The sequence below is a fragment of the Cetorhinus maximus genome, chromosome 28, assembly GCF_964194155.1.
Source record: "Cetorhinus maximus chromosome 28, sCetMax3.hap1.1, whole genome shotgun sequence".
NCBI lineage: Eukaryota > Metazoa > Chordata > Chondrichthyes > Lamniformes > Cetorhinidae > Cetorhinus > Cetorhinus maximus.
In genome coordinates, this window is record NC_135906.1 from 6,439,560 (window position 1) to 6,465,620 (window position 26,061).

Below are 26,061 nucleotides of genomic sequence, written 5' to 3' on the forward strand. Positions count from 1 at the left end.
AGAATGTGGTGCTTTAAGGTTGGCTTCAGCTGCCTGAATAGCAAAAGTGCCACGTTGAATTTGGATGCCTTTCATAGACGCTGACCTGTCATTGCAGCCTTTAATGTCTATCATCTACAATGCTCAAGCACATACGGTCAAGCTTAGTGTCGCCAAATGACTGCATTTTGCAGCCTTGACGGTGTCATGAATCAAGGACATGGGCTCTTAGCTGCATAACACAATTGGGAGTCACTTGCAGCTTCAGAGATGGAGAGCTGGTCATGGATCAACTTGTTTTCATCTCAGCTGATTTTCTTATCCGCTGACAGCTGGTTGATTCTGTAAAAGACCTCTGCGCTAGATTATCACCATGAGCAGCGACCAGACCGCTTGTAACCTTTCTACAGGGAATTCCTTTACTGTTATTACCACCTCACCTGTGGCAGGTAAGTGCAAATGGCTGTTTGAGAATTTCCATTTTTGAAAATGACAGCCTTACACGGATGGACCAAATTAGATTTTTTTGTTTACACGACTTGATAAATGAACATGAATTGCTACCTTAGATAGAGAGAAACTTTTTCCATTGGTGGGGAAGTCACAGACTAGGGGACTTATCTTCAAATCAGAGCCAGACTGTTAAGGAGAGAAGTTGGAAAGACTTCACCACACAAGGCAAAGCTGGGCATTGATTAACAAGAGGGTGAAAGGTTATCGGGGGTAGGCAGAGTTTGCATTCCGATCAGCCACGATCTTATTGAATGGTGGAGCAGGCCCGAGGGGCCGAGTAGCCTACTCCTGCTCCTAATTCGTATGTTTGTATTTTGGTATCTCACTCAAGTGGCTGATATTCACGGGTGAGCCTAAATGCTTGACAGACCAATTGACTGTGGAACATCTTAGCCAGCACTGAACCTGTCCTGACCAGTTGTCTATACTTCTATCATGAGTTTTAGGATAATAATTGTGTGTAGAACCCTGGTTGATTTTTCTCTCTTTAATGCAGGCGTTTTGAGACAGCTGTAGCCTCTAGACTGCCACTCCACATAGCATCAGTTAACTGAGCACAACTTTAGGGAGGAGAGGCTTTATGACGAGAGATTAGAGTAACTTTTCATGAGAACAGAGAAGGCGAGGTGGAGATCTGATGAAGGTTTCAAAGTTGAGAGGAAAATAAGGAAAAGCTATTTTCACTATTTGGTGGTTCAGTAACTAGAGGCAATACATTTAAAACCATTACCAGAAGAATGAAGGAAGTGGGTGTTTAGATCAGAATCCACATTCCGTGTCAGTCAGACTCACTGGTTAATACTTTCATCTCGGAGTCAGAAAGTTGAGAGATCCGGACAGGCGTTCCTGTGCAATGCTGAAGATGAGACGTTAAACCGAGGCCCCATCTATACAGTCTGGGGGAGAAAAAAGTGTTCACCGTGACTCACTGCTTTCTGTCCCTCAGCCAATTTTTCATCCAAACTGACATTGACCCTCCTTATTATAACCGTGACTTCAAATACTTCAGTTAGCTGTATAGTGCTTTGGGTCACCCTGAGGTTCAGAAAGATGCTACATAAATGCAGGTCTATCTGTCTTTTTATAAGAGCTTTTAATTACAAATGGATAAATATTTGAAGAACAAAGATCTAGAAGGGCAGGGGAATGGGACGAAGTGGAGAGATCTGACAGAGGCAGCAAAGTTATGATGGGCTGAACAGCCTTTTTGGACTCTGGAATTCAATGACTATAGTTACATGTGAGTTCAACTACACACTGGATAATCTGTGTAGCTGTCGAGATAGGTCATGGAAGTCTGATTGGTGTGTAACAATTACTAACTTGCATATATACTACATAAATAGTAATGGACATGCTGCATCTAAAAAAAATCTGTTTTTAATCTTAGGCCCAGTCCAGGCTGAATGAGTCGAGTGAGAAGGTGGACCTATTAAAGCACTCTTTAGAGCAGCGATTAAATGAACTCCCGGAGGATCATCCCAAAGGCTGTATTATTAAAGAGGAACTTGTTATCTCAAGCTCTCCGGCATTCAGCAATCGGAATAGCGCTTCTTATCAACAGAACCAGTATAGCACGCTCTACAAACCATCGCCGCTGACAGGTATGCTGCTTTTTCTCACTCATTCTCGGAACGTAGGTGTTACCGTCAATTATTGCCCATCCCTGAACAGTCAACCTCATAGCCTTGGGCTGGAGTCTCGTGTAGGCCAGATTCACCTCCTTCTGTAAGGGGCATGAGTGAACCAGTTTGGCTTTTAAAACAAGCTAGCCTACAATTTTCAGTCGCCTGCAGTGAGTGAACAGCATTCACTGCACTTGCCCTCGCCCATAGGCTTTCTGCGGGATTTTGCACTGAAACGCACTGTAAATTTGAGATCCTAAAAGCCCCCTGCGTGACGTGTGGGGTCTTTGTAAAACAGGACCAGCAACTGTACATCCCCATAACCAAGCAGATTTAAGAATTGTTAATGAGCATGTCAGAGTTTGAACCAGGATGTGATAGTCATTAAGCAACAGAAGGCTATTTTATTGGTATCATCCTCACTGTTTGCTGCACCTCCAAGTTTCGTATTACTAGCTAATTGTGAAGTTTTCCTCTGTATTGTAATATCTGCTCCTAGCACTGACCATTGGGGAACACGACTGTCCACCATCCTCCAGTCTGGGGGAAAATATCCATTTACCATGACTCTCTGCTTTCTGTCCCTAAGTCAATTTTTTTTCCAAGCTGACACTGACCCTCCTATTCAATGAGCTTCAATTTTGTTAACTAGCCTTTTATGTGGTACTTCTGTCAAACGCATTCTTAAAATCCATACAGACAACATCCATTGCTATCCCTTTATCAACCTTCCCTGTTCCTTCATCAAAAAATTCAGAGAGATTGGTCAAGCACGATCTGCCTTTTACAAATCCGTGCTGGCTCTCCTGAATGAACTCGAATCCCCCTATGCACTTGTTGAGTTTTTCCTCTGATTATTGTTATGAAAAGCTTACCCAGCACTGAAGCTAAACTGACCGGCCTGTAGTTACTAGGCATGTCCTTACAGCCTTTCTTGAATAATGGTGCGACATTTGCCACTCTCCAATCCTCTGGCACCTTCCCTGTTTCTAGGGAAGCACGTAAGATTATTGCAAGCCCTTCCGCTATCTCCAGCCCACATCCTTTTGCAACCTGGAATGCAGGTCATCAGGACTGAGCGATTTATCTACTTTAAGCATAGCCAGCTTTTCCTCTGCATCCTTCCTTTCAATTTTCACCCCATCCGTTACCTCTACCATTTCTGCTCCCACTGATATTTTGTCACCATTCTCTTAGCAAACACCAATGTAAAGTACTCTGTAAGTATTCTAGCCTTGCCATGCACCTCTAAGGCAGTGGAGGCTGGGTCATTGAATATTTTTAAGGAAGAGGTACATAGATTCCCTTGTCTAACAAGAATCTAAGGTTATCGGAGGTAGATGGAAACGTGGAGTTCGAAACACAAGCCAATCAGCCATGATCTTATTGAATTGTAGATCAGGCTCGAGGGGCCGAATGGCCTACTCCTATATCTTATGTTCGTATGTATATCAACCTCTTTGTCCGTCTTACTACCTACTTACTGTTTTTTTCTTCATTCTTTTATGGGATGTGAGTGTCGATGGCAAGGCCAGCATTTGTTGCCCATCCCTACTTGCCCTTGAACTGAGTGGCTTGCTTGGCCATTTCAGAGGGCAGTTAAGAGTCAACCACACTGTGGGTCTGGAGTCACGTGTAAGCCAGAGCAGATAAGGATGACAAATTTCCTTCCCTAGAGGGCATTAGTGAACCAGATGGATTTTTACGGCAATCAATAATAGCTGTCATGGTCACCATTACTGAGACTGGCTTTCAATTCCAGATTTATTAATTGAATTTAAATTCCACCAGCTGCCATGGTGGGATTTGAACCCATGTTCCCAGAGCATTAGCCTGGGCCTCTGGATCACCAGTCAAGTGACATTGCCGCTACGCCAGCGATCACCCCAATTTTCACCCAGCTAGAAGATTTTTGGATTACCTCATTGTATTCCCATACTCTCTCATTGCTAGTCTTAGTTTCTTCTTCATCACTCCTTTCAGCCCCTCTTATTGTATTTGGCCTGGTTCTCACTTGAATAATTGACCTGACATGCATCATACAGCCTCTTCTTCCTCTTTGGGCATTCTTGGTTTTGTATCCCTTACCTTTTCCCCCTTGTTGGAATGTACCTAGTTTGTACCTGAAACATCTGCTCCTTAAAGAGCACCCATGGTTCCATTATAGTTTTTCCTGTCAATTTTTGGTTCCATTTTACCCTGGCTATATCCACTTACATCCCACTGAAGGTAGCCCTCTTCCAATTTACATGTTAGACTTTAGATTGTTCCTTTCTCCATTGCTAATCTAAACCTTATGATACAATGATCACTCTTGCCCAAGTGATCCCCACAGACACTTGGCCCACTTTGGCCCACCTCATTCCCCAGAACCAGGTACAGCAATGTCTCCTTTCTCATTGGATCAAAAACACACTGTTCAAGGAAGTTTTCGCATTTCAGAAATTCCTCCCCCTCCTTTCCCTTTACTCAACATTATCCCAGTTGCTACTTGGGTAATTAAAATCCTCCAATGTCACCACTCTATAGTTCTTGCACATCTCTGTGATTCCCTGCAGATTTACTGCTTTATCTCTCTCTCATTACTTAGATGCCTAAGTAATTGCTTTTTGCTTCTCAAGTTGAACCAAATGGATTCTGTCCTTGCCGCCTCAAGTTTTCAACACTACAATGTCTTCCCTAATCAGTACTATCACCCCACCTCCTTTTTTCCCTTCCTTACCTTTTCTGAACACTTTGTATCCATGAATATTAAGCTTCCACTCCCCACCATTCTTAAGCCCCATTTCTGTTATTACCACTTCATCACATTTCACATGAATAGTTGTGTTTGTCAGCTCACCAACCTTATTCACCACACTTTGTGCATTTACATACATGAATTGTAAATCTGTCTTTGTATTCCTCGTAATCCTTCTTAGTCTGCTCCTATCTAATATGGTACTACTTCCTTCTCGTGTTCCATTCAACAATCTCACTCCTTTATGCACATGATTGCTTCCTTCTACTTCAATATTCTGGTGCCCACCCGCCCCTGCCAATTTAGTTTAAATTCTCCCCAACCACACTAGTGAACCTTGTCGTGAGGACATTGCTCCCAGTCCTGTTGAAGTGCAATCTGTCCCTTTTGAATAGGCGCATCCTGTCCCAGAACAGATCGCAGTGCCCCTAGAATCTGGAGCTCTCCTTCCTGACCCATGCCTCAAGACTCTCATTGATCCTCTCGATCTTTTTGTTTCTACTCATTAGTGTTCTGGGCTGGGAGTAATCCAGAGATCACTACCTTTTGAGGTCCGACTTGTAGCTTCCACCCTAGCTTCTGAATATTCGACTGTAGGATCTCAAAGTCTCCTTCCTCTATGATGTTGGACCTGACGTGTACCACAACTTCTGGCTCATCCCTTTTCCCCCTTCAAAATGTTCTGCACTCTCTCTGTGATGTTCTTTACCTTTGCGCCAGGGAGGTAACACAGCATGCAGGACCCATGATGACAGTTACAGAAATGCCTGTTTTCCATGTGAACTATGGAATCTCCTATACCCACTGCACTTCTGCTTTACGCTGTTCTACCCCGTGCAGTCCCTGGGCCATTGGTGCTATTGCCTGGACTGCACTCCTTCAAGGCATCGTTCCTCCCAGCCAGTCTCCAAAGCTGAATACTGGTTTGAGAGTGGCACCCCTGAAAACTCCTGCGGCTCCTTCCTCTTCTGGAGGGCCGCTCGCCTCTAGTCCTGAACACTCGCTGCCATTGGGGTGGCTGCCACCAGGAACGTACAATCTGGGAAACACCCACCTTCCCTGATGCTCCGCAGCAAATCCAGCTTCTCCTCAAGCTCGGAAACCCTGAGCTCGAGCTGAAGCCACTGGAAATATTTCTTACACACGTGGTCCCCAAGACACATGAAGTGTCCTGAACTTCCCACATGGCGCAGGAGTCGCAAGCAACAGGTCTTAGATGCTCATCCCTGATCTAAGAAAAAAATCTCAATTCCCTCTTTTATAATCTTGCTAGTACCCAGGTGGAAGCAGATTCAGCCAGAAGTTTCAGAAGTGAATTGGATAAATACTTAAAAAGGAAAATTTCGAACATACGAATTAGGAGCAGGGTTAGGTTACATGGCCCTTCGAGCCTTCTCCGCCATTCAACGAGATCATGGCTGATCTGATTGTAACCCCAACTCCACATTCCCGCCTATCCCTGAATACGACAGAGATTCCGTGTCTTTCAGTTCATGGTTCAGCTGTGAAATTGAAAATTAGCCAAGGGCCCTCTCCTTGCTCAGTTAAAGCTGTCAGCGCAATCATCATGTCAGGAATAGGAGTATGGCAATGGGACTAGAGTGGGGGAGTGGTACGAACTGGACAGGCAATCAAAAAGCCAGTACAGGCACGAAAGGCTGAATGGCCTCTTTCTGTGCAGTTTGAGTATTTCCAGCTGTTGGAGCCCATGGGTTAGGGAGTAGAAGGCACACCAGCCAGATGCCTTGCTGGAATGTTGCATTAGATGTTGGAATGTAAAGTAAGGTGAATGATAGTGTCTGGGACTGGTAAGGATAAAAATAATGGGGAAGTATTCAATGAGGATTGGGAGTTGGGGGGGGCAGTAAGCAAGAATGGTTCATTTCTAATTGAGATGGGCACATTGAAGCAGCATTGTATGACAATCTGCTGTTTCCTGTTTGTTTATTTCAGGCACGCTGGAGGTCCGAATTGCTGGTTGTAAGGGTCTTTTGGAGACTGTTCCAGGACGATCCCGTGGGTCCAGTGTCCCTTTGCCTGCGTACAGTCCCAACGAAAGCCGAACTTTCATGAGCAGGACCAGCCGGGGTCTGTACGGACGGAGTGGGAGTGGCAGTGGCCGTAACCTCATCATCAAAAGCGAAGAGTTGTCCAGTTGAGTGCATTAAACAGAGATTCTCTGTCCTAGTATTCATGGTTCAGCTGAGAGTCAAAATTAGCCAAGGGCTCTCCTCTTGCTCACAAGGCTATCAGTGCTATCATAACGTCAGAAAGAGGAGCAGGAGTAGGCCATTCGGCCCACCCAGCCTGCTCCTCCATTCAATAAGGTCGTGGCTGATCTGATTGTGGCCTTAACTCCACTTTCCTGTCTGTCCCCCATAACCCTTGATGCCCTTGTCAATCAAAAATCTGTCTAACTCAGCCTTGAATACATTCAATGACCCAGCCTCCACCGCTTTCTGTGGAAGAGAATTCCAAAGACAAACAACCCTCTGAGAGAAGAAATTTCTCCCGCCTCAGTCTTAAATGGGAGATCCCTTATTCTGAAACTACGCCCCAGCTCTAGGTTCCCCCATAAGAGGAAACATCCTCTCAGCAACTATCCTGTAAAGCCCTCTCAAAATCTTGTGTTTAGTAAGATCACCTCTCATTCTCCTAAACTCCAGTGAATAGAGGCCCAACCTGGTTCACCCTATCCTCATAAGACAATGGATAAGCAAGTTCTGAATCTCCCTTTATTGGAGAGCTTCTTGTGAAAAAAAAGGCTGCATTTGCTGCCAATGCTGTGAGTGCACAGTTGTACTGTTTTACCCTGTTACGTTATTGAGACACTGCAGTGAACTTAATCGCACTGGTCAATTTGGCCACAAAATGTTTTTCTTAGAAACGTGTTGGCAAAGCTTGTTTTAGAAGATAATTTGAATAATCATATCTGCCACATCCTTGGGACACTTGAATCAAGAAGGCTTGATATTTTCGATTTAATTTTGAATGACCTTGTCTAGCCGATCTCTGCAGAAAACACAACGAGGAGCACTCGGGTGATTCTCCCATTAGAATATCATATCCTAACCTCGGTTCAGTACAAATCCCGATCCTATTCCTCTCCCATATCAGCATTTAAAAAAAAGTTTTTAATTCAGGACCGCAGCTCAGAATCGGCTCTGTAATTAAGGTGAGAGACTGTAGTTAAATTAATTAAAGCCACACACTGGGGTGCAGCATCATTGGTTTTCTGCACATGTGTGGACCAGTGCGCGTGTACAGAAGTGTATCAGTTGCCACCTTGAGTTGCCAGGAGACACAGTGAAAGAAAAGCAGTCGAGCCTTATTAGTTGAACAGCTGAAATTTTCCCGGGTCACTTTGTGATTTCTGTTATTCACTTCGAATTTTGTCAGATGTGCCATCTATGTTGTGAAATAAAGTACGTTTTAGAAAGCTACGTTATGAGATGGTTGTCAGTACACCTTCTGGCAAAGGTGAAAGAGAGCGGCAGCCCCTTCCCTGAAATTCGATATTGTGCATGCGAGGCTCTCAACTCCAACTCATACAACATCGGGCTCCCAGCATCATCTTACTGAAGATTGTTTGTCCAAGTGCTAACAGTGGTGGAACAGGAATAGTCAAGAGTGCTGCCTCTCTGTTTCCTTAGCATAATTCAGCGTTGTGATATTAACAGTGGCCACAGAAAGTTCCACTGTAGCAGGTCATTGTCAATGTGCAGCTGAGCTTACCTGCCTTCAGACAGATTTCTTTCTTAAATATTGTGCTGTGGTTCTGTATACTCAAAATTTGTTTATTTTATATGTAATTTTTTTGATAAACGAAGGACAAATTTTGTAATAATTGCTTGCAAACTATCTTGTTACTTGTTAAGTACGCTTTTGTTTCCTCTGGCGGTACAGTTGGGTGATGCTATCCACTACACATCTGGAAGGGTTTCTGTTCCATCGAATGGCCTTTAAACATTAGCTCCTGTCAGCTGGGCTTTTGGATAGAATGGTGCCACTTCATTTGACCTCACTGCACTTGGGAGCAGAAAACTCCAGGATTCATCCAGCTGATGAATCTACCCTTCGGAAAAGTACATGAAGTGATTAAGGCACAGAAGGAAGCCATTCGGCCCATCAAGTTCATGCTGGCTCTCTGTAGGGCAACCCAGTTAACCCTTTTCCCCACTCTATCCTGGCAGCCCTGCGAGTTTATTTTCCTCGTGTGCTTATCCAATTCCCCTTTGAAATCATTAATTGTCTTTGTCTCCATCACCATCCTTGCCAGCGAGCCCCATGTCATTACCACTCGCGCAAAAAATAAATGTTCTTCCTCACATCCCCCCTTTGTGTCTTGCTCAAAACCTTAAATCTGTGTCTCCCTAGTCCTTGTACCATCAGCTAATAGGAAGAGATTTTCATTATCTATCTTATCTAAACCTATCATAAACATGTACGTCTCTATCAAATCCCCCTTCAATCTCCTTTGATCCAAGGAGAACAAGCCCAGCTCTGAAGAAGAGTCATACGGACGCGAAACGATAACTCTGTCTTTCTCTCCACAGATGCTGTTAGACCTGCTGAGTTTTTCCAGCACTTTCTGTTTCTGTTTCAGAACAAGTCCAGCTTCTCTTATGGCTAAATTCTTGCATCTCTGGAACCATTCCAGTAAATCTTCCCTGAACCCTCTCCAGAATCATCACATCCTTCCTAAAGTGTGGTGACCAAAACTGGATTTAACCAGAGCTTTGTAAAATCTCAGCATAACTCCCCTGCTTTTGTACTCAGTACCTCTATTTATGAAGCCCAACATCCCTTGTGCTTTCCTAACTGTTCTATCAGTATGTTATGCCACCTTTAAAAATCTATACACATGAACTCCTCGGTCCCTCTGACCCTGCACACGCTTTAAAACTTTGCCATTAAGTCTTTATTATCTCTTCCTGTCCCTTCTGCTGCAATGCATTACCTCACATTTCTCTGTATTAAATTCCATTCGCCCCTTGTATTCCCGTCCTGCTAGCCTATCTGTGTCCTGTTTGATTTTTCCTCACTGTTTGTCACGCCTCCATATCATCGGCAGATTTTGAAATGTTATCCTATATATTATTTTTTTTATATAGACAGATCCTTGGGGAATACCAAATGTCTACTATCCTCCAGCCTGAAAAAGAACCATTTACCATGACTCACTTTTTACGTCCTTAAGTCAATTTTTTATCCGAGCTGACGCCAACCTTTTTATTCCTTAAGCCTCAATTTTGTTGACCAGCTTTTATATGGCAGTTGTTAAACGTAATGTGAAAGCTGGAAAGGATGGGATTCAGCTAAGCTATGATCTACACGGCAACATGCACTCTGGTGTCAAACATGAAGAATGGAAATTTGGGTGAGGTATTGGAGAAGAGCCAAGACCCATGGAACTGTACCTTTGCAGGAGACAGCACCCAGGAGAGAGCAGGAGCCACCACTGATATTGAGCTGATCGTGCTGATAACCTCTAACCTTCCATCTTTTTTCCTCCTCAGATGATGTGTGCGCTGTCATCAAGCTTGATAACATTGTTGTTGGACAGACTGCATGGAAAGCGGCAGGTGAACAGTCATGGAATCAGACCTTCACAGTGGAGCTGGAGCGTGTGAGTATGATCGATTAAAGGCAAGGACACCCACTGATTCCCACAGATCCTTTCCAGGGGATGGGATTATGTTTAGAGGAGAACGGGGATGTTTACTTGTGGGTGCTTCACTTCCAGATGAATACTGAAGGATAAAGAACTGAAGGAAGGTACTTTGGCACTGAGTATTTTAAATATCTGAGTGAGAACACAGATCTCAGCCCCATTTGGGGTTGTCTGTAATGTGGTTTTCCTGCTACTTTTGGTTCCCGTGATGTATGTCCAAAGAACAGTGATTCAGAAGTGGGCTGCCCAAGGTGAATTTTTAAGCTGGATTTTATGGTTTTGTTGATCGTTTGGGACCTCATTGTCAGTAAGAGAGATATAAGCACTGGAAAAAGAAAATGATTGAATTAAGAGTGTGTTCAGTGCACTAGCCTAACTTCAAAGTCATGTATTCCTTACACTGGGCATCATCTGCCATGTAACATTGCTGCTGCCCACAGCTCCCAGAAGTGGCTCCTGTGCAAATTGTAAACCTCCCAGTTTCAAGCTGTACACACCTGGCTAAGGAGAGGATGGATTCCAGTGACATCTTGAATATATTTATACCTGTGTCAGCTGCTTTGACACTCAGTTGCATATTGCCAAATACTCAGGCCTCCAGCTATAACCCTCCTCCTCCTTCAGGTACCATGCCCTAATAGGGCGTTGGCAACCACACACTTCCATTGGATTGGTCCATGATTATGCTTGGCAAAGTACTGCAGTGGTTTGCAGTATGGCCGACCAGGAAACTCTCCTGCTGTTACTTCCTGTCATCAGGTGTATTAGAAGGATTTACAGGCTGATAATCAACCTGTTTGGCCACGTTAGAATGCATCTTCCATGGCCATCAAGTCCTGAAATGGAACTTGAACCCAGAGCTCCTGAGGCTATCATTGTGTCAGAAGACCTCCCTCCAGCTATATTAGACAATATATTCAATGCTTCCTAGGACAGGTATAAACGGTATGCTTTATTCATCAGTGGAGCTTGTTTGGTTTCTCAAAGGGAGGGAAGGTCAATGGGTGAACAGCTCATTGTCATTATAGTCAGGTTACAGAGGAGCAGAGGAATACTACACTAGCCAATTAATTCCTGTTGGAAGCTATGATTAATACATTGGATTTTATTAATTTTGGTTGCTGAGTAAATAATTGGTGTTTATGACTTGACTACTCAGTAGATGCTAGCTGAAAGACAGATAGAATTGACTGTCAGCATCACCTGATTAACGTTGTGGAACTTTATCAATTTATGCAGTTGTACTCTCAAAAAAATTAGAGGTCACCAAGGAATTGCTTGCAAGAGAAAATGGGTGGGGGTACTAGATTAGGGAACTAGGAAAACAAACTGAGTGGGGTGCCTTCAGAATTGGTACTGAGGGGATATAATGAATGTGATAACCCCAGTACCAATCCTTGGAGTTAAGTATAGATCGGGGTGTCCCAGGAACCAGTGCTGGGGAAAGAACTATGTGTGGTACCTCAGGGATCAGCGCTGGGGAATATTATCTGTGTGGTATCTTGAGGATCGGTGCTGGGGAACATGCTGTGTGTGGGGTACCTCAGGGATCAGTGCTGGAGAATGCATTCTGTGTAGTATCTTTGGGTACATCCAGAAGTCATGAAAGTCTTTCTTTACAATCCCCAGCACTGATCCCTTAGTACCACACAGAATACATTCCCCAGCACTGATCCTTCAGGTACCACACAGAATACATTCCCCAGCACTGATCCTTCAGGTACCACACAGAATACATTCCCCAGCACTGATCCTTCAGGTACCACACAGAATACATTCCCCAGCACTGATCCTTCAGGTACCACACGCGGTACAATTCCCAGCACTGATCCTTAAGGCACCACACAGAATGCATTCCCCAGCACACCTAAGGGAGAGAAGATCAATGGATGAACAGCTCAAGGTCATTATGGTCAGGTTACAGAGTACACTATACTAGCCAATGAATGATGCTTGTTGCTTTTCATCTACATCACTAGACTTATAGGGCGGAACCTCACGGCCCTGTCACGGCAGGGGTGGGGCTGTAAAATGCAGTGAGCTGTTCAAAAGTCCATTGACTTCGGTGGGACTGTAAAATCCCACCTATAATCACAATGTAACTCAATCCTATTTGCAGAAGATCCTAAACTGAGTGCTGGGGGCAGTAGAGTATGAAGAAGCAAAGAAATAGAGGGAGATCCATATAAAAAAATTGTGAACTAGCATAAATGTGGGAGAAGAAATTCAGGACAGATAGGAGCCTGATCTTACTCAGTGGAAGAAAAAAATAAGACTTATTGACTGGTGTCGAATTAGCTAAGTTGGGTATGACTGAAAGACAAAGTGATGGTGGGCTCAGTACTGACCATGACTCATCCATGCCCAACAGCAATTAACGAAACAAACAACTTCTATTGCTAAATCAGGAGAGTACGTGTCTAAGGCATAGTACTCTAGTCAGTCTGCATCTTGAATACTGGGGACCAGAGCTGAACCAAGGCACAAGGGAAGCATCCAGGTCCTAGAAGATGCATCTAGCAATGGGAAATGAAGCAAAACAGATAAGAGATGTAAGCGTAGGTGAGCATCTAGGCAATAGTGATCACAGTACAGTAAGGTTTAAAATCATCGAGTGTCATGAGACAAAGACCAAAGTAAGAGATTGGAAAGAAGCAAATTATGAATGGATGAAGATGGAATTAGAGAAGGTAAACTGTAAAAAGGAAAATAACAAAGGGAGAGAATATCATTGGAAAACACTCCCTCTGCACTGAAATGTCAGCCTAAATATTGTTAAGTCTCTGGTCAGGTTCTTGGACGCAAAGCTTTCTGATTCAGAGGTGAGAATGCTACTATTGTTTTGTGTTGGGTAGCCTGGGGATCAGTGAAACAGGCGATGAATAGAGTTCAGGGGATATATATTCTGCTAAAGAACAAGACCAAACTAGGAAGCAATAAGGCATCATGTATGAGTAAAGAAATAAGCATAAATTTGAAAAGAAGCATACACAGTAGTAAATAAATGGAAAAGGAAAGGATGACAAAAGTGCGAAGAGGTTTGGAAAGCAGTCAGATCACTTAAGGCAAAGAGGAATTGCAAAATGAAATCATCAAAGAACATAACATTCATTCTGCCGACAGATAAATAGAAAAGGAAAATTACAATGGGGGATATGACCACTAAGGATTGCGAAAGAAAGGTAATGAAAGTGAAATGGCAGAATTTTTGGATATTTAGTTTGCCCAATTACTTACTAGGCACAGAAATGACATTAGAAAAAAAGATCAAGGCAGATATTAAGGCATTTACAATAGAAAGGATGGGGGAGATCACCGAACTATATAGCACAGAAGGAAGCCATTCGGCCCTTAATTCCTGTTCCGACTTTTTGAAAGAGCAATATAATTAGTGCTGCTCCTCTGCTCGTTCCCCATCTATTCCCATTCAATTATTTATGCTGTACCCTTTAGAAAGTCTTGATGGTAATGTTCCACCTTTTCAGGAAGTACATTCCAGGTCATCAGAACTGGGTGCATGAAAAAACCGCCCATCTGATTCCTTCATCAATTCCCTCAGACCTGTGTGCTGTGGTTACCAACATTCCTGCCACTGGAAATAGTATCTCCTTATCTACTACATCAAAAACCCTTCATGATTTTAAACTGCACTATTAAATCTCCCCTTGACCTTATCTGCTTTAAGGAAAACGATCTCAGCTTCTCCAGTCTCTGCTGGTAACTGAAGTCCCTCATCCCTGGCGCCATTGCAGTAAACCTCCTCTGCACTTTCTCTAAGGCCTTGACATCTTTCCTAAAGTGTGATGCCCAGAATTGGACACAATTCTTCAGCTGGGGCCGAATCAGTGATTTATAACTTCCTTGTTCTTGTACAGTATGTCTCTATTTATAAAGCCAAGGACCTTGCCTACTTTTTTAACAGCTTTCTCAACTTGCCCTGCTCCTTTCAAAGACTTGTGTAGACACATGCCCATTCTGTTCTTTCACCCTGTCAAATTTCACCATTCGTCTCTGCTCAGTTTATCTAGCAAATAATTGATAAACTAAATAAACTTAGAGAGAATAACCTCTTGGTCCGGGAGGATTGCATCTGTGCATGTTAAGGAAGCTAGGGAAGAGAAAGCAGAGGCGTTATTGTATATTTATAAAAGTTTAATAGAAAAAGAGAATAATGCCAGATGATTGGTGGGCAGCTAATGTTACATTTAAAAAAGAAACTGGAAGCAATTGACGTAGTTACAGAGCAGTCAGATTAAAATCAATGGTAGGATAGAGTTTGGGATCTTAAGTGTAAGAGAAAAACATTTTAAAAACTGAGGATATAATAGCGAATAGTCAATGTGAATTTCAAAGGAAAAGTCAGGCTTGTTCAACGTTATTACATTCTTTGAAGAAGTAACAAAAGGCTGTATAGCAGACGGAGTATACATGGACTTTCAAAAGCCCTTTGATAAGGTGCCGAATAGTAGACCCATAACTAAGTTCGGAACTTGTGGAGTCTGGACAAGTAGCAGAATAGATAGCAAGATAGCTATAAAACAGAAAGTAGTATTTTTAATAAATTCTTTCATGGGATGTGGGCGTCGCTGCCAAGGTCAGCATTTGTTGCCCATCCCTAATTGCCCTTGAACTGAGTGGCTTGCTCGGCCGTTTCAGGGGGCAGTTAAGAGTCAACCACATTGCTGTGGGTCTGGAGTCGCATGTAGGCCAGACCGGGTAAGGATGGCAGATTTCCTTCCCTAGAGGGCATTAGTGAACCAGATGGGTTTTTACAACAATCAACAACAGTTTCAAGGTCACCATTACTGAGACTAGCTTTCAATTCCAGATTTTATTGGTTGAATTTAAATCCCATCAGCTGCCATGGTGGGATTTGCACCTGTGCCCACAGAGCATTAGGCTGGGCCTCTGGACGACTAGTCCAGTGACCTTACCACTACACCACCATCTCCCCCACTCAAAAGTAGGTATTCAGACTGATGGGAGATGGGAAATCGTAGGGGTCAGTGCTGGGACCATAGTTGTTCAGTATTTGATTTGGACTCTGGAACCAGACGTATTGTACCAAGTTTTGCAGCCTCCCACAACAGCGTGAGGATGAGGAGGATTAGGTGTCAACTTGTCCAAGACCGGTTTGGGAAAGAGGTGATGAGCATTTCACACACAGTGACTGGAGGTGGGGAAGTCTAGATAAAACTCGTGAGCCGCTCGGTGGGCAGTTCGATGGTGCGATGGAGGAATCGGTCGGTTTCTCGGCTCTTTACGCGTCTGCGAGTTTAAATTTTAATGATTTTTTTTGTGTTGCAGTCTCGGGAATTAGAGATCAGTGTTTACAGGCGAGACTGGCGTTCCCTCTGTGCCTTAAAATATCTCAAACTGGAAGATTTCCTGGATAATCAGCGGCATGAAATTCAGCTGGATTTAGAGCCTGAGGGGGTGCTCCTGACAGAGGTACGTGCCAGGCTCTGACAACACGTTCATCATTTTTAATACTGTGGCCTTTTCGAAACTTAGTGCAAATGGAACTATTTTCCATCATATTTTGTATTTTTTCCCACATTGTCCCGACATCCTTCCCTCATGGTTGCACGCTGACAGAAACTGCCGATGGGAGACACAATTTAAAGAGCCAAAGCATACAAATTCCTTGTGTTAGGTGTATGTGGGTGTGCACGAATATAATTAGTATGTTGTACAGTGGGGGTAAAGCAACACTCACACCATGCAGGGTTAGAGAGTGCATAATTGGACCCAGGCAGGGGACTGAAGAGGGAAGGAGAGGTGGAAAGGTGAAGGTGGGCAGGAGAGCTGAGAGCAAGAGAGTGATGGTGCGGTCGAAGGAATGGCAGGTGGGAGGGGTTTCGGGGTAGAAGGGACCCATACCAGCAGGAACAAGGTGAGATTTGGGTTAGGAAAGCCTTCCTCAGCACACCATTTTGAGGATTCAACTGGAGATGATGGTGTGGCCTAAGCTCCCTCGTCCGGGCCCTCGGGGCAGGCTCGAGGGGCTGAATTGCCTACTCCTGCTCCGAGTTCTTATGTTCTAATGTCCAGTCAGTCCTGTGTCTGGAGTGGGAGGCTAAATGGCCAAGCGTCCCTTCATGCACTGATCTTCCTACCAGGAGGAAAGGGCTTTGTACTGTCACTGCTCAGGCAGCAGGGGCAATGAGGGGTGGGGTGGGGAGGTTTGGGGGACAGGAAATGCATGGAGAGGGTTTCCTCGGGTGAGGTGCGTTTTTGTGTTGGTTACATGGATGGTGCCTCTATTCAAATGTTGGAGGTTGACTCATGCTAACCTGGTCACTGAGCATTTGGTAAATGCTCATGATTTCTGCTTAAGCTGTTTGAGAACCTGAGTGAGGTAAGACTTGGTTTCTAATTAATGGTGTGTACACTCTCTCAGAGCCACTGGGTACCAGCTATGTAGAAATGCATGAGGATTAGATGTGGATGTTCTGCCTAACATCACTGGCCATTTACACTGCAGCCCAATTGACACGGCAGCTTAGAGTTTTCCCATTAATGAGAGCAAAATCCTGTGGATCCTGGAAATCTGAAAATGCTGGAAAAACTCATCAGGTCTGGCAGCTCTGTGCAGAGAGAAACAGAGTTAACATTTCGAGTCCGTATGACTGTTCATCAGAGCTAAAGAGAAGTAGAAATGTGATGGAATTTATAATGTTTAAGGGGGGCTGGAACAGATGAAGAAAGATAGAAGGATAGAAGGTGACAGCTAAGGAGAGATTGACAAAGATGTCATGGACACAAGAAAAAGGAAGCGTTATTGGTAGTGGTGAAGACTGAAAAGTGCTGATAGTGGCGAAGACTAAAAAGTGCTGATAGTGGCATGAAGGTAATATAGCAGAAGGTATTAATAGCAGAACAAGGGTCAGTGCTCTGTGAACACACAATATAGAAACAAGTGACAGGTGGCCCTGTTGGTGGGGGAGGGGAGGTGGGTAGTTGGGGGAAAAAGGATAGCAAAAAGTGGTAAAGATAGAGGAGAGAGTTCACAGTGTAAAGTTGTTGAACTCAATATTCAGCCCGGAAGGCTGTAAAGTGCCTAGTCGGAAGATGAGGTGCTGTTCCTCCAGTTTGTGTTGGGCTTCACTCGAACATTGCAGCATGACCCAGACCTCCCTGTCACTTGCCATTTTAACACCCCACCCTGCTCTCATGCCCACATGTCCGTCCTTGGCCTGCTGCAATGTTCCAATGAAGCCCAATGCAAACTGGAGGAACAGCACCTCATCTTCCGATTAGGCACTTTACAGCCTTCCGGACTGAATATTGAGTTCAACAGCTTCAGACCATGAACTCTCTCCTCCATCCCCACCCCTTTTTAAATCTGTTTTTAAATTTACTTTTATTTTATGTTTATTTTTATTCATTTTTTAAACCCTTTTCCCCCAGCCACCCCCCTCAGCTCCCCCCAGAGGGCTATCTGTCACTTGTTTCTATGTTGTTCTTTCACAGAGCACTGACCCTTGTTCTGCTATTAACGCATTGTGCTATCTTACCTTTAAGCCACTATCAGCACCTTCTTTAGTCTTCCCCACTACCATTAACACTTCCTTTGTCCTGTGTCCGTGACATCTTTGTCAATCCCTCCTTAGCCCCCACCCATCACTGACCACCTATCTTTGTATCTTGCTTTACTTACTCCACCCGCTACCTTCCCCCCCCCCCGCCCCCAAACAGTATAAATTCCATCACATTTCTCATCAGCTCTGAAGGAGAGCCATATGAACTCGAAATGTTAACTGTTTTTCACTCCACAGATGCTGCCAGACCTGCTGAGTTTTTCCAGCATTTTCTGTTGTTATTTCCACCGATGAAGCCTAATTTAAGAGCTTAAATCCAATTTCAGTTGGGGTGTTGGGACCTGCTGAACGTTTATAATGTGTGCACGATCACACTGTGGTATTATGTGGATCATAGAAGGCTAAACATCTAAGGCTTTCAACTCACCAGAGTTCGGATTTTAAATTTCTTCTACCATCCTTGAAAGAATGGTTAAATCTTGAACGATGAACCAGGTACTGAAGACAGTGTGAGGGCTGCGTCGGAACACAGGCCATTATTAATAGAAGAATAGACATTGTTAAGAGGTCAAATGATCTTGGCAGGGTACTGAGTCGAGCAGAAAACTCCAACATTGGCCCCTGGTCTGGGCTGAGTTAATTGATCTCTGAAAGGTTGGAAGTAACACAATGAAATAGATCACTGTTGTTACAGCCGGGATGGGAGGAGTGCGTGAATTATCAAACCCCATTGCTCCGCAGGCTGTACCATTAATTTAAATGTTTAGTTTTCTCACCGAAATGGCCAACTGTTAACCTCTACTTCTATTACCCAGAAGAAGAGACTCTTGACTAAGCTTCTTTCCAAAAACTCAGAATGATTCATTTATTTTAAAACAAAACTTCTTTTAACAAGTTGGCAGTACTGGTTAACACACAATTGTGATCGGGAAGTATAACCATTCCTGAAGAATTCCCCCAGCACACACACACACAGACAAGCAAAGGACAAATGGATAGAGTCTCTCTGCAGAGATGGGCTTTGGAGGATGGGTATTAGAAAATAGAGGGTAAAGTCCGCAGGGTCTCGACGCTGTCGACCTGGAGTTCCCTCGTATGAAGATGGGCTGCTGGGTCCCAGTGGATGTCTGGAAGTCCTCAGCACTGGTCTCAGCTTTGCAGGTCCAAATGCAGCCTAGTTATACACAGATGAGGGTTCTCTGGCTATAGGTTGATGGCCACACACAAACTTTAGACGAGTCAGAGAGAGGGAGCCAGCGAGGGTAGCCTTCCTTCCTCATTTTGTCCCCCAACAAGACTGCCTTCAAAACCAGCAGCTTCACAACAAATCCTCTTTCCCTCTCACCCATCTGATTTCCAGCAAGTTACCAACCTTCCTTTGCAATTTTTTTTTTCTCCATCAATTAACGTGATTGCAGTTCAAATCAAATAACCCGATCTTCCCCAAGCACCATAAAGGCCAGGTGGTTTCTTGGAAGAGACCTGTTTGTTGACACTTCCAAGGTGAACTTATGCGCTTCTTTAAAAAAAAATCCTAGATTAGCATCCAAATGTCCAGATCATGCCATGTCCTTCCATTTTGTAGAAGAAAAATTCATCCTTGAGAGATGTGATTCTAACACTGTAGCCCTGGGTTAGGGAGCAGAAAGATCAATCAGGCTTATACTGATAATAGATGGCAGGCAAGTGTGTGTGTGTGTGTGTATGTGGAGGGGTGGTTGGGTGGGGAAGAGTGCACGTGGGGGTTGGATGGGGTGCATGCACATGCATGCGGTCTAGGGTGGGGAGAGACCATGTGCATGGTTGAGTGGGGTGTGTGTCTGTGTGTGGGGTTAGGTAGGCAGTGTGTGTGTGTGGGAATAGGTGGGGAGTTTGTGTGGGTGGGGTTAGGTGGGGAGTGTGTACACAGGGTGGGATGGGGAGGGTGTACATGTGTACACATGCAGAAGTAGGGATGAGTGTACACATTTGGGGGTGGGGGTGAGTGTACATGAATGTACATACAGGGGGCAGGGAAGAGTGAGATCGTGAGTGTGTGCAGTTGCACACGTGGGAGGGTGAGGAGGGTCTACGTGTGTGTGTGCGCATGGGGGAAGCAGGGGAGAGTACACGTGTGCACATGTGGGAGAGCGTGGAAAGTATATGTGTATGCGCATGTGGGAGAGTGGGGAAAGTGTACCTGTGTGTGCGTTCAGCGAGTGGGGTAGAGTGCGCTTGTGAGATGGAGCCTGTGTTTGTGGGTGGAGAGAGTGTGCGTATGAGAGGGCTTGGGGAGTTCTTATATTCATTCATGGGATGTGTGTATATGTGCATACAGGATTGTATATGTCTGTCTGCTTTTATGTGTACGTCTGTGTAGAGATGCGTGCAAGTTCTGTTTGTAAGAAGCAGAGTCCTTTGAGATGTGTTTCCACAGTTAACCAGCTGAAGTGCTCAGTTGGTTTCAACGCTGACTCCTTTTTGTTGTGTTATCTCACTTACTGGCTTCCACAGTGATCCTCTTTGTCATTGTCAGGTCACTTTCTCCAACCCTGTGATCGAAAGAATACCCAAGCTGCAACGGCAGAAGAAGATTTTCTCCAAACAACAAGGTAAACTGAGTTTATTTCAGCCTGGTCAGTGGAATTACCTGTCAGACCTCGTCACTTTCAGCTTCAGTCTCTCAGCACATTTAACACAGTCTAAACTGAAATGTCCCAAATGGGGCTAATATAGAAAGGTTTTGTCCTTCTGACACCACTACGTATCCAGAAAGGATGATCATGTTCAGAGGATAGGGGTTTGGAAAGAGAAGCTATTGTTAGGATGAAGTGTTTAACAGGACACACAGTTGTAACTGTGGGAAACAATCTGCAATTCAGTAGAAGATGCTGAAGATTTGACCTTTTTGACGAGTTGTGTACAGCACAGTTTTGAAAATGCAACGAGTATTTAATTGCTTACTAACCTGCAGCCTCTTTGCCTGCTTTGATAATAGCTTTCTCAGCTTGCCCTACCACCCTCAAAGATTTGTGTACATACACTGCCAGGTTTCTCTGTTCCTGACCTGCCTTTCAGATTGCACTATTTAGTTTATATTGCCTCACACTCTTCTTACCAAAATGTATCGCTTCACGTTTGCGTGTTAAATTTCATCTGCCATGTGTATGCCCATTTCACCAGCCTCCTGAAGCCTGTTACTATTCTCCTCGCTCTTCACTACATTTGAGTTTCACGCCATTTGCAAGCTTTGAAGTTTTGCATGAATCCAGGTCACTAATGTATACATGAAAAGAGCTCTGGGGAACACTTATTTATTTCCCTCCAGTCTGAAAATCACCACTGTTCTTTGCCTTCTGTCCTTTCACCATTGTTGCATTGAAGAAGCCATTGCCTCTTCAATCCCCTGGCCTAACAAATCTATTGTGGAGGGATGGCGGCATAGTGGTAATGTCACTGGACGCATAATCCAGGGGCCCAGACTAATGCTGTGGGGGCACGGGTTCAAATCCCATCACCAGTAGTTGGTAGAATTTAAGTTTAATTAATAAATCTGGAACTGAAAGCTAGTCTCAGTGAGCATGAAACTATCATCAATTGTTCTAAAAACCCATCTGGTTCACCAGTGTCCTTTAGGATCTGCCATGCTTACCTGGCCTACGTGCAACTCCAGACCCACAGCAGTGTGGTTGACCTGTAACTGCCCTCTGAAATGGCCATGCAAGCCACTCAGTTCAAGGGCAATTGGGAATGGGCAACAAATGCTGGCCTTGCCAGTGACGCTCACATTCCATTAAAGAATAAAAATATGTGGTATGTCCAGCATGCCTCATCCTCATTCAATAATTGTCAGGAGCAGGACCCTCACAAGTTTCACTTCCGACTAGTCTAAAGGGACAAAGGTGGCATCACTTCCTCTATGGCTGAGATGAGCTAATTCAGCAGAGCACAAAATTCAAACAGTGACTTTGGCAGTCTGCACAGCTCAATTATGCACTCTACCTGTTAAACTGTAAGCCCCAATGTGCCAGATCCTGAGTATGGCAGTCATACCGCTTAGGATAGGGTCTTCTGATTTGTTTAGTGGAGAGGGACAGGAGGGTGTGACTGCGAGTGAGGCAGTTAAAGGGACCCAGCGGGAAGGAGTGCAGGAGCATCAGCCACTGCAATTGTCCAATGGGTTTGAGGTTCTCTCAGCTTGTTTGGATGAGAGTGGGGGCTGCAGGGTGGATGAACAAACTGACCATGGCACCATGGCAGAGGAAGCCATTCAAGCTGGGGGGAGAGATAAAGGAATGTAGTGATAGGAGGGAATAGTATAGTGAGGGGGATTGACACTGTTCTCTGCAGCAAAGAGTGAGACGGCTTTGTTGCCTGCCCAGTGCCACAGCTCAGGATCGGAGAGCAACTTAGAGTGGGAGGGGGAGGATCCAGTGGTTGTGGTCCACGTAGGTACCAACAACATAGGTAGAACTAGGAAAGCGGTTCTGCATAGAGCACATGAGCTAGGTACTAAATTGAAATGCAGAACCTCAATGGTTATAATCTCTGGATTATTACCTGGGCCGTGTGCAAATTGGCACAGGGTACATAAAATTAGAGAAATGAACATGTGGCTCAAAGATTGTGGGAGAAGTGGATTCCGGTTTGTGGGGCACTGGCACCAGTACTGGGGAAAGTGGGAACTGTACCATTGGGATGGTCTACACCTGAACCTTGCTGGGACCAGTGTTCTTGCAAAATGCATAACTAGGGAAGTATCGAGGGTTTTAAAATAAATAGTGGGGGCGAGGGATCAAATGTGGAAAGATGTAGCATATCAAAGAGTAGAGACAAGGTAAGAGAGGAAAATAAGGAAACCAAAACTATACACAGTACTCCAGATTTGGTCTCACCAAAGCCTTATACAACTGTAACCTTCCTAATCACGTGCTGTACCTGCATACAAACCTTTCCTGATTCCTGAATGAGTTTAGCTCCAACAGCATTCAAGAAGCTTGACACTGTTCAGGACAAAGCAGTCCGCATGATTAGCATCCCATCCACAAATATTCGCTCCCTCCACCACCGACGCACAGTAGCAGAAGTGTGTACCATCTACAAGATGCACTGCAGCAACTTACCAAGGCTCCTTAGACAGCTCCTTCCAAACCCACGACCACTACCATCTAGAAGGACAAGGGCAGCAGACACATGGGAACACCGCCACCTAGAAGTTCCCCTCCAAGTCACTGAATATCCTGACTTGGAAATATATCGCTGTTCTTTCATTGTCACTGGGTCAAAATCCTGGAACTCCCTCCCTAACAGCACTGTGGGTGTACCTACACCACATGGACTGCAGCGGTTCAAGAAGGCAGCTCACCACCATCTTCTGAAGGGCAGTTAGGGATGGGCAATAAATGGTGGCCTAGCCAGTGATGCCCACATCCCATGAATGAATAAACAAAAGTACCAGGACACCCTGATCCCCCTGTACCGCAGAGCTCTGCAATCTTTCTCCATGTCCCTTAATACCTGTGTCCAACAAAAGTGTCTCAGTCTTGGTTTTGAAATTTTCAATTAATCTCCAGCCTCAGCAACTTTTTGGGGGAAAGAATGTCAAATAACCACTACCTTTTGAAGGAAGAATTTTTCCTGACATCACCCCTGAATGAAAACAGATTGCTGACATTTCATCAGAAACCTTTCACCACTCCTGAACGGCTTAGCTCCAATTTTAATGTTATGCCCCTTGTTCTGAACTCATTCACCAAAGGAAATCATTTCTCCGTCTACCCCATCACAAGCCTTTATATGTCTTAGACTCCTGAATTAAATCACCCCTTAATTATCTATATTCAAGGAAATTCAAGCCTAGTCTACTTAACCTCTTTATTTAACCCTTTTAGCTCCAGAGTTGTTCTGGTCAAACTGCGCTGTTCTCCCTGCAAGGCCATTTTTTCTTTCCTGGGGTGTGATGCCCAGACCTGAATGTAGACTCCAGATGGAGTCTAACCAGAGCTCTGTACAACTGCAACAGGACTTCCATCTGTTGTATCCTGGCCTCCTCAAGTTAAAGGCTACCATTCCATTAGCTCTAGGAATGCCTTTGTTTTAAAATATCATTGTCTTGTTCAAATCCTTCCATGGCCCTCACACCTCCCTATCTCAGTAACCGCATCCAGCCCTACGAATTTCCAAGATCTGCGCTTTTTCAATACTAGCCTTTGCGCATCCCTACCTTCTATCCCTCCATTAGCAGCCGTGCCTTCAGCTGCAGGATCCTAAGCTCTGAAAAGCCTTGTTGAAACCTCTCCACCTCTTTCTCTTCCTTCAAGCCCCTCCTTATAACCTACCTGTTTCAGCAAGCTTTTGTTCATCTGCTGTAATACCTCCTCATGTGGCTCAGTGTCACGTTTTGTTTGCCATCACTGCTTTAAGGTGTCTTGTCAGGGCAGTAGAGGACATTGCTCTATGAAATGTGTGTGGTACCTGTTCTCTAGTTTTTAATGACTTCTGTCCTTGGCCCCTTAAGTCTATTTCTCCTGCACAGTCCCTTGCTTCTCACCATTTAGGAAATATTCTGATCCATCTTTCTTGGATCCAAATTCATCCTAGTGCTTTCCATCATTCCTCCACCTGATACAGTTTTTCCACTTCCTCAACCCACCAATGACCCTTTGCAACTTCTGCTTGTATCTACTCTATTTACTCTGCTACCTAACACAATGTCATCAGCAAACTTGGCAATAAAGCTCTCTGTTCCTGAGAGAACTGCAACAATTCACATGCTTAGAAAGTAAAGGAGGATAGATACAGAACAATGGAGGAATAACCTGGACACCAAGCAGAGGAAGGAAGGAGTTTGAGGGCAGTATCGGAAGGAGGGATTTGAGAGTTGTGATGCTAAGACTGGCAGGTATGTTTTGGATTAAGGGCCTGTGTTGGCTGAAGGAGCTGTCATAAATGCTCACTAAACCTACTAACTTGCTGCCTCATGTGTTGTGTTTTAGGGAAGGCTTTCCTTCGAGCTCCTCAGATGAATATTAACATCGCCACTTGGGGTCGGTTGTTGAGGAAAGCATTTCCTGCTATTAATTCCACAGGAACATATAGCCCCTCGTCTTACATGGCAGCTGTCTCTGAGGGCAGGCAGACACTGTCCACCAACATGCCTGGGTAAGACTGCGAGCTGACAGCAGTGCGCTATGCTGAACCTCCCACCTTCATTTACTGCCTAGAGTATTAAACGATGCAATGAAATTCTCAACTCTCTTTCTCTTGTTCAGTCTCTTCCGACTTATATCTGTAACTTTCCTGGAGCACTCTGCCTCTTTAACCATTTCCAGTTTTGTGGTTCCTAGCCCTTTCCTTTTCATCAGAACATTCAGTCCCTTTAACCTTCGTCCCTGACCATGGCCAGATCCCTCACCCCCGCTCACCAGGACGTCCAGTACCCCCCTCACCAGATTCCCCCCCCATCGCCTTCACCAGGATGCCCAGATTCTCCCCCCCCCCTCACCAGGATGCCCAGATTCCCCCGCAGATCCACCCCCTCACCAGGACATCCTGTCCCATCCCACCAGAATGTCAAATCCTCTTACATCCCCACCCCCTCACCAGGACATCCAGTCCCTTCCCCTCACCAGGACATCCTGTGTCCCCACCCTCGTCTCCTCACCAGGACTGCCTTCTGCTTTTTTTCCTGAATGGAGGTCCAGTCATTCCCTGCCCACCGCCATCCCCCTATGCCTGTTCGAACCTGTGCTCGCATTGAACATTTTTTCCTTTAACTCTGCTCACATGCTCCAAATAAAAGGTGTTGCTATGGGAACCATTACGTGTCCTCACAGTCCCTGCTTTCTCATGGGATAATTGGCAAGTTCCTTGTTCAGCTTCTCCTCTGCTCCCCTCCGTTACCTCTCTTTCCCTTTACATTGATGACTGTGTTGGTGTCGATTCCTCTTCCTCTTCCCGATGTTAAGAAGAAATTTTAATCAACTTTGCTTCTAATTTCTACTCTCA

General features: G+C 44.7%; 1 protein-coding gene across 1 annotated transcript in view; it reads left to right on the top strand.

Annotated features, from left to right (window-relative positions):
* LOC144668787 (serine/threonine-protein kinase N2-like) overlaps positions 1–26,061 on the top strand; it is a 171,062-nt gene that overhangs the window by 84,557 nt on the left and 60,444 nt on the right. The window contains exons 6-11 of the mRNA XM_078531123.1: positions 1,883–2,096; positions 6,811–7,011; positions 10,377–10,486; positions 15,839–15,982; positions 20,591–20,666; positions 25,050–25,215. Coding sequence (XP_078387249.1) covers positions 1,883–2,096; positions 6,811–7,011; positions 10,377–10,486; positions 15,839–15,982; positions 20,591–20,666; positions 25,050–25,215 — 911 coding nt within the window. The remainder of the gene's footprint in view (positions 1–1,882; positions 2,097–6,810; positions 7,012–10,376; positions 10,487–15,838; positions 15,983–20,590; positions 20,667–25,049; positions 25,216–26,061) is intronic.